The following is a 12,289-nucleotide window of genomic DNA, read 5'->3' as shown; positions in this document are numbered from 1 at the left end:
CTTCAATCAGGCAAAAATATTAAGTATTATTTCAATAATATGACTAGTAAGAGCAGTGATCGATAAGACTACGAACTATGACTGCATCCGGATTTTGACTTTCTAGAGGAAGAGGGCAGAGGATGCGTAACTATGTTGTATACAAATGTACTTGTACCTGCACTGTGACGTCACATAAACTTAGAATGAGGCAATTTTATTCCAGTTTATAGGTAGCTGGAATACAAGCCTGCTTATAATTAATTGTAATGGTTGTCTTCCGACAAGTCTAATTTAACAATTCAATTAATTTATTTTATGTATTTCCGTCTAATGACTTATCTAATTGACCTTCTGAATCAAGTCTCTCCAAATCTGTCTATCCAGCATCTTTCTTTTCCAATTCCTCACTTCTAGAATCTTCTCTACGTCTTCTTCCCCAGCATCACTTAACCATTTTGTTTTTTGAAGAGCCACTATTTTCAGGTTATATTTACTAATCTCTTGCAATAGAGATCTCACTGCTTCAGGTTTATTGAGAGTTCTTACATTCCACATGCCCAAAGCATAGTCCATGTTTCTTTGCCTAAGTTGTTGTCGGGATTTACCAGTATCATTCTAGATTTATTGTCAGGTTTCGAGATATTTATGTGCTGTTTACGGGATGAAGTTATCGACCTTATGCCTAACACTCATCCTAGAGGACTAGGGTATTCCTTTTCGTCTGGATCATCACCTTTGACCTGTTTGACCTGGGAGGCCCTACCAGTAGCTATGCTATCACCGGCATAGCTCTCAGGATCATTTGACCACACAAGCCCCACCACTACGACAAAGTAAAAAAAAAAGTATCAATAATATAAATTTCACTGTGATGTTATGATAATGGTAAATATAGAAATTTCTAGTGCAGCTCTAGCAAACTAAAATTTCAGGAGCCGCCACTGATGCAGAAACTTTTGTATGCCTTCTTACTCGCGAATGAAAAATACTACCACATTTAGTCTTCGTTAGAGAAATAAGTAAGTAAAATTCAGATATTTCCCATTGTTGTAAGACAATGTACAGTGAATAAATAAAACTTACTAATGATCAGTTATAACATGCATTGTGGATGATCGAGACGTAGATATTTAGGACTGCTAAAGGTTCAGTTGTAAATAAATAGTTATAAGAGGAACAAGTCTTGAATTTTTCTTTTCTGTTTTCTTGTGTTTTATTATTCATATCTGTAACGTTATCTCTCAACAGGTAATAAGGAAGTAAAAAGTTAGTGAATGGTTAGCTGTTAATCTAGTAAAATTATAAACTAATCACGAGATTAGGAAATCATTGAGACTGTGAGGTTATGTTTTATTTGTATCAAAATTCTTTGATTGTTTATTTATTTTGTTCAAGGCCATTACTCCATTCCTATAAAATATGGCTGTTAACAGCTAAGCCTTATATTAGAATTGGGTTTGCAAGGAGCACTATTGTATGTAAAATTTGTGGTAATTTGTATAATGTAGATAGGAATATTTGAATTGGCTTAATGATTACGCTTACACAAAGATAATCTAGCAGTTGTTTATAGAATACATATAGTATTGTGTTCTGCCTTGAGTTTTTTTTTGTATCAATGCAGTGATAGCCAACCTCTATCTATCGTTTTTAAGGGGACTGGAAAAAAAATCGATTGATGTTTGAAGATAGATGTTAGTTGTGAGGAAACTCAATGCATAAATTCACAATAAAACAAAGAAATATTAAAGAATTGGCCCCATAAAATCTTGATCACAAAAAATATTACGTAGGCCTAGGCTATTTCAGATTTCACCTTAATTTTATTCGAATTAGAGTGTTTTTTTCACTTAGATTTTGAGTTTCAATGAAAATAATACCGGTACCCTTTTCATTTTCAAAATACAGTTAACATCTCTTTCATTAATGCTGTGTGCATAGAAGAAATCTTTCATTTTGTGTAGCATAAGCTGGCAAAACTGAAGTGGTGTTCAGGGCTCGTTACCTCATTCATTATAAGTTGGCAATGCTGAAAAACTCTACTATGGCAAATAAAAATAAACTATAGCAGCAGCAACAACAACAGCTATAATAGTCATAATAATAATAATAATAATGATAGTGATGATAATAATGATAATAATGCAAACATCTATACAACGAAAAGAATTGCTGAAATTCACCTAAGTATCAAACACAATCTCTCCATAAAACAATAGTTTTGCAATGGATTCCTTCACACTGTGGAATCTTGGTAATGAAATGACAGATTCCTTAGCAAGAAAGAGCCCTGTGATCCAGCAAATTCCAAATCCATGTTTATCGTTCCATTTCTCAAAACTAATAATTAAGAAAACCATCCAACAAAAAATACATGGAAAATACATGGAAAATAAGCAATGGAATATTTTATTAAAGAATATAAATTTAATTCCAGAATGTCCACGAATAAAAGCATCCACACTTTTTCGATTATATGCAGAACATGATTAGCTGCCCATCTATATAAAATAAATATTTTTCCTATTCCTAATTGTTTACTTTGTAAAGAAGATAATCCTGTAATGGATATGACACACCTCAAGAACTGTAAAAATTTAACAGCTACAGATCTGTTATTACGATACTGGGAAGCAAGAAGGTAAATTGAAGGCTTCTAATACACTGAGCATTAGCAACCAACTAACCAACAATAATGATAATAATAACAACCAACGCTTTTTATGGCGGAATGTGCCAGAACAGCGTTCCGGCACCTTTTTGTTATATTTTTATCTTGGAACTGAGATGAGTTAATAATTAAGCATTTTTCTTTGGACTTTGCTCAGGTCTTCAAAATCTTAAAGTTGGACGAAAAGGAGGTTAAAAATGACAAAATTCCCGTGCACTGGACAGTAATCAATAATCATCTTCCCGTCCGCTCTAATACAGTTTATTCTACACAGAGTTCATCACCTTTTTCTCAAGGAAAAAAGCAATGATGATGATGATGATGATAATAATAATAATAATAATAATAATAATAATAATAATAATAATAATAATAATAATAATAATAATAGGAAACATTACGAGTAATATTGATAATGAAGCAAAGCAAACACGATGTTGCAAAATTACACTCAACACTGAAAGTGAAGTAAAAAAAATGGAAACTGGAGATTTGGATGTAATTCTAAATATAATAACTCTTTCATTATTGCTGTTAACAAAAATCTATCGTTCATGCAGGGATGGTGGAGTGACTGCAGGCAACAATATACAGTGATTGGTTGCTTTAGTTTCTGTTATGATTCTGTTGTATATATTTAAATTACCGGTATGCTAACTGAATTTATGTTGATAATGGCTGAAAGTTAAACCACTCTCCATGACTGTAACATATTATTATAAAAGTTGTCACTTCCTGTATGACAAGAAGTTTGAATGAATGTTGCATTAAGGTAATATGAGTAATGATCATTTTTTTTTTTTATTTTAGTAGGTTATTTTACGACGCTTTATCAACATCTAAGGTTATTTAGCGTCTGAATGAGATGAAGGTGATAATGCCGGTGAAATGAATCCGGGGTCCAGCACCGAAAGTTACCCAGAATTTGCTCATATTGGGTTGAGGGAAAACCCCGGAAAAAACCTCAACCAGGTAACTTGCCCCAACCAGGAATCGAACCCAGGCCACCTGGTTTCGCGGCCAGACGTGCTAACCATTACACCACAGGTGTGGTGTAATGATCAATGTAGTATAATTTAATATTAGACTGGGCTGTATATCAGTATATGATAGAATATGAATGATAGATCTGAGAGAACAATAGAAACAGGAACGATAGATAGAGGTTTCACTGTGTACATCTCTTCTGAGGAGAAAGAAAAAAGTTATGAATAAAATAACATCTCAATTGAAATAACCCTCTTAATCTCAACGTATAAATGTTCGATTATTATTACTACAGAGCGTTTTATGCTGAGGCCACACATAGTGCTATGCTATTTACACTATGTGTGTTTTGTACGCTTTATTTGCTATGTTTGCTATACCCAGTGACCACACTGAAAGCTATGCTTTTACGAAACTCTTCAGTCTACTGACTGCAGCTAGCAGAGTATGATATTTCCTATTCTGTTAAGTGTTTATTATATCATAGTTCCTATGAAAGTCAATCAATCACACTGTAATTTTTATGATTGATAGGTCAATGTCTATGGAAAGCATTGAAAAAAATTCGAAACCAAAATATTTTTTTGTGAAGTGACAAAAAATACTAATTTCGAAGTGATCTGTTTAAAATAGACATTTACACCTTCAAGATTTGGTCAGTGGCAAACTTTTAAATATTTTTTAGATGGGGGTCAAAGAGAGAGTGATGTTAATAGAGAATGAAAATTAATTTTAAAACTTATCACTACTCAAAATCTTTACTGGTTTCCGATTTAATGTTTTCACTTGGTGGAGGACTCGTGACTCAACTTTTTGTCATTAATTAGAGGAAGTTAACAGCAGTGGATTCTTGTAGAAATTGTAGCAGTAATTTAAAATCTTTTTACAGAATGTTTCATTGCCCAATATTTTTTTGTTAATCGTGAGTTTTGAAATTTAATTTAAATATTTCTATTACATAAATAACATCTATCTGTGCTGATTAAATTTTTTGTCTGTTAAAAAATATTTATTCCTATAGATTTTTTCATGCCTATTTCAAATTTCCTTGCTGAATTTCTCGAATGCCCAGGGCTTTTGAGTTATTGCAGTAAGTTTCAAAAATATTACAGCTAAACATAATATGAACTTAGCAAGATACATTTTTTTCATGTTATTGGGATCCGATAATGAAAGTTCTATAGTGCATACGAATTCATATTTTGGAGGTTAGTGCATAATTTAACGATAGGAGCATATAATATGTGTGTATGTGTGTGTACGTGCATGTACGTGTGTGTAGCTCTGTTTTTAAATTTCTCATTCTTCATTTCACTGTTGATTTATCATATTGGTCAGTATTTTCAATTTCCGTTCGATCACTTACACCACACTTACAAAATACCTGTTCCCATGGTGGAACTCAAATTTGCTGCCGTTTGAGGGAAGGTTGTTAATATATTATGCTTACCTCAAAGTTCTTGACCATCCAGGAGTAAATCTCGAAATAAAATTTTTCAGAGTTGACCAACTTTTGAAGATGTAAATGTCTATTTTGGACACATTACTTTGAAATTGGTATTTTTTTTCTTACTTCTCAAAAAATATTTTGATTTCTAATATTTTTCTATGCTTTCCTTAGTGCGATTGCCTATCATAGGAGCTATGACATGATAAATGTTTAAAGGAGTGGGAAATATCATTCTTATTGTTTTACTTCTGTCTTGTCCGCAATGTTACCAGACAGTATGCACTAGGAAAGTTATGATGATTCAGATGATGATTATTTGTTGTTACTACTTGCTAATACTTGAATATATCATCTTCCATTGAAATGCCAATAAAATACTCAAGCTATTGTTTTGCACAATTTTAATATCTATGGCAAACACACATCCAGTCTAATATTAACGAAGATGGTGAAGAACAACATGCTCAAGCCAATGATTTTTGTATTGCTGCATGCTGTTACTACAACTAATTCAACGAAATACACCCTCCAAGCTCGAAATTTATTCATGGAATACTTTGTTTGATGAAGACCGAATTAAATGGAAATAGAGAATATTGAATCATAAGGTTTATTGAGAATGAGGGACTTGAAAAGTACCAAATTGCACAAGTAGTTCTGTTTTATTTTTTTCTAAACTTAAGTTAAAATTGAGGATACCCTAAATCTTAGTGTGGTATATACAAATTAAATCTTCGCCCATCCATTACTCCGATTTTTTTTAGTTTGTTATTTAAAGACGCTGTATCAACTATTGGGTTATTTTTTAGCACTGTTGGAATTGATGATAGTAAGATGGTATTCAGCGAGATGAAACTGAGGAATTGTTATAGATTACCTGAAATTCGCCTTATGGTTGAGGAAAACTTCGGAAAAAGCCCTACCACGTAATTAGCCCAAGCAGAAATTGAACATATGCCCGAGTGCAGCTCTTGATAGGCAGGCAAACATGTCAGTCGCCTGAGCTCCCAAATGTTCTCGTTCCAATACTCTTATAGGGCTTTGTTCCACAAGCATGGATACTTACTATCTTCTTCAATTAACTGCTCATATCCGCAATATGTACCCGCACATTCAAACGAAATTATGTAGAAAACACAAGTTGTGAAAATGATTGCTGCAAGCGTAATGTGATTTCTGCATCTGACATGACAGAAACTTGTCCAGTGGTTTACTGGACATGCTCGTACATGGCAACATTTTGAAAATATAGCCGAAAATCAGTCACTCCGCGATGCAGCTAAGATAGCAAACACAGCATACAAATCTCTGTGTGTCCAGTCAAATTGTGAATAAAGAGAGCTATATTTTGCGAATGTAGCATATGTAGCACTCTGTATGGCCTTGGCATTAGGATATGAAAGCTTGCTGCTTAGTTCATAATGTAGTTGCAATGCAGCCTGTCTCGGAAAAATTGTTTCCAGGTAGTTATTTTGAGAATTTAGAAATAATTTATTGAATTGGCTCTATATCTTAGTTGGAGTCTGTCTGAAGGTAATCGAAATTATATGATAGCATAAATAATGTTGAAACAATTAATTGAATTATTTTAAGTAGTTAGAAACTATAATTATTCATTTATTTGAGAATGGTATGTAACCGCTTTTAGTAAAAATTAACAGGATTTTATTTTAAATCAAAAATAGACAATGACAATCCACTTCAAATGAAAACAGTTTTCTTTGTGAATTTGATTTGTGTAGAATAAATTGGCAAATGAAATGGAAAGTTACAGTTTGTAAAGAAGGAAAAATGGTTTCCTAAGCAAAACTAATACAATTATTATATATAGAATTATTTCTACATTTTTGTGAGATTTTAGTTGTGTTTTTAACCTTTTTGACTACATAGGTAGAGATTTAATAAGTATATCACACTAATATAAGAAAATAAAAACACATATAAGATTGCATCTTCTTTCAGAAAACTAAAATACAACAGAATTAATTAGAATTAACAATTGCTAAATACAACCCTTACCTATCTGTTATATGTGGATAAATTTCCACAGATGCAACTGATGTTGCAAAAGGTATTTCTCACATAATCTAAACACTACAGTTTATAAATTGAATTAGGCCTATATGTCGTACTTTTTAGAATTAAAAAGAATAAAAATGATGATTAAATGGCAAACTTACTAGTGTTAATTATATAAGCACGTGTGGCTTATAGCTGTTTCGGTGTATACTGTACACCATCATCAGAGCCTACTAGATCTCGGCATCATCTCGACATCACTGCCTGTTGTAGGGGTGCATTTGCGTATTGAAAATTGGAGTCAAATAGAAACACACTAGAACAATATGAAATATACAGACACACTAAAACACACTCTAATCAAATTCTCAACACACAGATCAATTTCAGAACACACACACTATTTGACTCCACTTTTCAATACGCAAATGCACCCCTACAACAGGCAGCGATATCGAGATGACACCAAGATCTAGTAGGCTCTGATGATGGTGTACAGTATACACCGAAACAGCTGTAAGCCACACGTGCTTATATAATTAACACTAGTAAGTTTGCCATTTTATCAATCATTTATATTTAAATGTTAAAAGTAGTGTATGCAAGATTCAAGCTGGATAAAAAGAATACTTTTTGTATGCAATCCAGAAAACGAAAATCTATATTCTTAGTTTTGGTGCAAAGTAAATTATTTCACTTACGTGTCTTTTAAATACCGGTAATAATAGTTCAAGGAAATAAACTATAAGCAATATCGTTCACAATATAATAAAGGAACTGAATTGTTGCAAAATGCATGAAACTTATGAGTAAGTTTCTGTCATGTTCGTGATAATAATTTTTTTTTAATTACAGTTTCTTCTTTAAGAGTAAATATTTTATACAAATGTTTTTTCTTAAAATTATTAATTTGATTTACTTTATATATTATTAGCTTTTATTTTCGTCATCCAGTTAAAATACTATATAGTGAACACCTTTTCATATTCTCAGAAGATGAACTCCAAGGGATTTCTAGCAAAGAACTGCATGAAGACAGTACTGTTAGTGCCAGCGGTGGGTACCTCATACATACTTATTGTAATTTGAGATTAAGAGGGTTTATGACAAGTTATCTTATTGTATGAAAATATATTTGTGATTATATTGTTTTGTACATAATATTTTCAGGAATTATATACTACCACTTTTTGTTCTGTTCATATCATTCAAAATTGTTAGTATAAGATAATTCTTCAGTTTAGCAGATTTAATTGAGAATTGTAAGTTGAAGGGATGGGAATGGCTTTGTCTGCAGCAGTGAATTAGACCTACAGGAAGTGTACCAAAAATTGTGAGCATATTATTATTATGATCAAATTAAAAGATCACAGGAACACATCAGTTATAAGAAGAATGTCTTACCTTTCTTTATTTCTCCATGAAGTGGCCATACCAAATGAAGTGTATTTGCCATTTCCTAGAAGCAAAAAAATTTCCTTATTTTAGGAATTCTATTTTAACACTCTATGAGTAGAGTATACTATTGCACACTTGTTGGACATCTTGATTGATCTCAAAGTAGTGGTCTCGAATAGGCCATAGTTCTTTCTGAAACTTAACAAAAGGAGTCGAGATCTGAACTGTATCCGATAGATGCGGTAGAAGTTTCCATCCATGTTTCTCGCTTCTCTCCATGCAGAAATGTGCAGAATGAGACAGTGAGGCTATGTATATTTTGTATTAGAAGATGCAATTTTCCTGTCTTGGACATTTGTCAGACAATGCATTGATTCTATTTATTGAAGCCACTTAGAGGCCAGTGAATATGTCTGATGGAGGATGGTGGAATGAGAGTACATTGTAAAGATATTTTTAAATTTCTGAAAACATGTGATAAAAGTGTTACTTGGGATAAAAATTTCACTGAGAAATGAAGAAGGTAACACATCTCTTAAAACAAGCATGTTCCTGTAGATTAATTTTTTATTTAATAGTGATAATAATACACTCGTAACATTTGGTATGACCATCGTATATTGCACTGAAACGCGTGTTGCTGTAGATGGGAGCTAGCTAATGTTGATGGCAAAATTTGTTTTCCTTTCTGCCAAGTCCCTCTCTAGTGCCGCAACATTAGTGTTACTGGCATTTCTGCCTGCCACAGGGTCGGAAGAGGCTTGCATTCACGCTCGAACAAAAAATGCACATCATTCGTGAAATAGAGAGTGGGAAAAGCAAATCAGACGTTAGCCGGGAGTTAGGGCTAGCGAGTTCCACCGTCGCAACTATTTGGAAAAATCGCGACGGCGTTCTCACAGCCTATGAAAACAACGTCCCCGTGATGAAGAATGAGAATGAGAGTCGTGAAGCAACACCATCCTCCTCCCCAAATAAAGATGACTTGCTGCTAATGCAGATGCAAGAAACGGTAAGATTTCATCATCATTAGCTGATGCCCCGCCCTCTCTCATCCCAACTTTCATGTAGGCCCTGAGTACAGTGAAACCTCGTGTCTCTTTATTTGATGTAGCAGATTTTTCTCCTATTAGAGTAGAATAAATTATGTGAATGCTTATAACTAAAATTCTATTTACGTACTGTTGTATTGAAGTATCTCTCAACTGTCTTTACAATGCACTAGCCTATATGTAAAATATAGTCTCTTTTAGATAAGTAAATTACTTTAACAAAATGCGGTTAAAAAATGTTTTGATTTGTTAATATACCTTGGTCAACATGTTAAGTATTGTCGAAATCTTTTTTTTCGTATTTCTGTGACATTTAGAATTATTTCAAATTGTTAATTTTTCCATTATTCATTACAAAATTCTTCAAGACTTCATCTGTTTCAGGATTACTCTGTTGGCTATTATGTAACTTCAGTGCATTGATGTTTGCAGACATTCATTTTCAAAACACGAATGAGGATACTTGTCAGTGGAGCAATCTACATAGTTCCTGAATATTAAGATTGAAATATAAAATCTCAAAATCGATAAAAAAAAAAGTTTGAAGTTCAGTTCCTAACTTTAATTGCTTTGAAAAAGAAAACTCTTTTTCAGTTAAGTTTCATTCAAGAGGTTAAAAGAAACATGATTACTTCTGAATGCATGAAATATATTTTCAAGTAGGCTATGAATATGACACGTGTCAATTAAAATAGACCAATACATTATTGTTTTCCTCCTCAAGGAACGAGGTCTCACTGTTAAATGAACAGGCAAAATAGTAGTCTAGATATTTCCCCAAACCAGCATGGCAGTTTGAATTGTTGCAGGGTATGGGAGTAGGGGATAGAAGTTGTCAAATGCTTGGTAGCATAGAATAAAGAAATTCACAGATATCTGAATTACATCTGCTTTGAAGAGAAACAAAAACAACTAAACAACAAATGGATTCTTCTGACCAGTTTCTTGAATATGTCTAATTTGGCACAAGTGAGAAGGATCAGATTTATCCAATTTGTTAAGAACGTTGATTGATACATTGCTTAGTAGATTGGGATGTGTAATGCACATACACACAAACACACTCTTGTTAGTTATTGCAAGCTATCCACTGCCGCCATTAAATAACTGAAGGGCTTTTTTTATTACACTAATGCTATGATTGTGCAAGGATGTGCATTTAATAACTGTTACAATTCTGGGAAAAATAGCATCAATAATTGTTATGGAGTAATGGCCATTGCAAACCTAATATCATTTGAGTTTAATGCCACTGTTTGATATCCCGAAGGTCAAGCACAATCCACCTAAAAGTGGGCTTCTTGACATGTGTAACATTCAGGTTTATAGTAAATTTAATTTAAGGAAATATGGTGACTCTATTAGTATTGTTTCTAACAACCATAGAATGTGTCATGTAGTTCCATTAGCTACAATCTGAGACTGAAACAGTCATGTTTAACTTAGGTTACTAAAAGAAACTTATTAACATGCATGAATAATTTGGTTATTTTTTTTTTCTGTATATCTTAGCCTAATGCTTATGTAGAAGTATTTGTGTGAACTACTAACATTAATAATGATAAATATTGCAGATGGAGTATTGGTCACAAACAGGTTTGAAACCATACAAGAAAAAATTAGGAATGAAACAGTGAAATGACTGATGAATGTTTTATAACCCCTGCTGTATTTAGGAAAATTAAATAAATAAAATTAAATCAAAATGCCTTATACAAGACTGATTGGCATACTTCATGTATTGAAAGTATACTTTTGACGAAAGTAAACGATTTGTAAACAACGTTAATTTAAACTTATGACCAATGCTAAATGAGATGTTTAAAATATTTTCTAGCCTACATTGTTTAATATCTTGAAGTTTGAAAGTAAAATTTATTTCCTTTTGGAACTAGTTAGTTTATTCTGATTTATGAGAGTCTTTGAATTCTGGTCATGAAGTACAATTTAACCTGTAATGTTGACATACTGGTATCCATTATGAAGTCATATGAGATAATGTTTAGTAAATTTAGGTTTTAGTTTTTTGAAACACAATATACTGAACAAGCTTGATGTCATAATTTCTGCAGTAAAAGATTCTTGTAAATTGTAGGCAAAATGAAAATGCTTAACATAATATTGCTTTTAAATATGAAAATAATCCAGCACCTTGCAACAAACATTAAGCCTGTTGTATGAAAGTCTTGGATTAAATATTAAATGTAATATACTTAAAAAAAAGTTATGAATGTATGTTATAAAAAAATAGTATTTTAATTAATTTTAGTTGCATACATTATTGTAAAATATAGCAGCAAATTATTACCAGGGGGCTGATGGGCTGATGTTGATGAAGAGTTATTATTTTTCCTTTAACTTTTAAATGATGTCCTTTAGTACAGTAATTCATTTTATGATATAACAAAACAAAATATGCCATTTTTATGTAGTTTTTTTTTTGTATTTTTTTTACCATTTTGTCCAATAGATCTTTTTTTTTTTTTTTTTTTTTTTAATTTTTATGGTCATTAAAAATCATTTTCTCCCATTTTGTTTTATTTTTCAACAGTTTTAAGCCTACATGTAAATCATAGTTGCTCTTTTCCATTGATTAATATTTTATTTTGCTAAGAAAACTGATCTTCAGTCAGTGCCCATAATGATCTGATAAGCTGGCAAAGAATGTAACAAGGGTAGATTTTACTTAGAAATACAGCGTTCACTGCACTGTGCTGCTAATGTTCAGTT

General features: G+C 32.3%; 1 protein-coding gene across 19 annotated transcripts in view; it reads left to right on the top strand.

Moving 5' to 3' along the window:
• Nucleotides 1–12,289, top strand: part of LOC138701480 (bromodomain adjacent to zinc finger domain protein 2B-like) — a 1,224,400-nt gene that overhangs the window by 1,113,389 nt on the left and 98,722 nt on the right. For 12 of the 19 annotated variants that reach the window (XM_069828464.1, XM_069828446.1, XM_069828482.1 and 9 more), the window contains one exon: nucleotides 9,256–9,519. The exons of the other annotated variants lie outside the window; for them this stretch is intronic. In XM_069828464.1, the coding sequence (XP_069684565.1) occupies nucleotides 9,256–9,519 (264 nt within the window). The remainder of the gene's footprint in view (nucleotides 1–9,255; nucleotides 9,520–12,289) is intronic. 19 annotated transcript variants of the gene reach the window in all.

Source organism: Periplaneta americana, chromosome 1 (genome assembly GCF_040183065.1).
Source record: "Periplaneta americana isolate PAMFEO1 chromosome 1, P.americana_PAMFEO1_priV1, whole genome shotgun sequence".
NCBI lineage: Eukaryota > Metazoa > Arthropoda > Insecta > Blattodea > Blattidae > Periplaneta > Periplaneta americana.
Note: the sequence above shows the minus strand (reverse complement) of the source record. Positions and strands in the feature narration are given on the sequence as shown.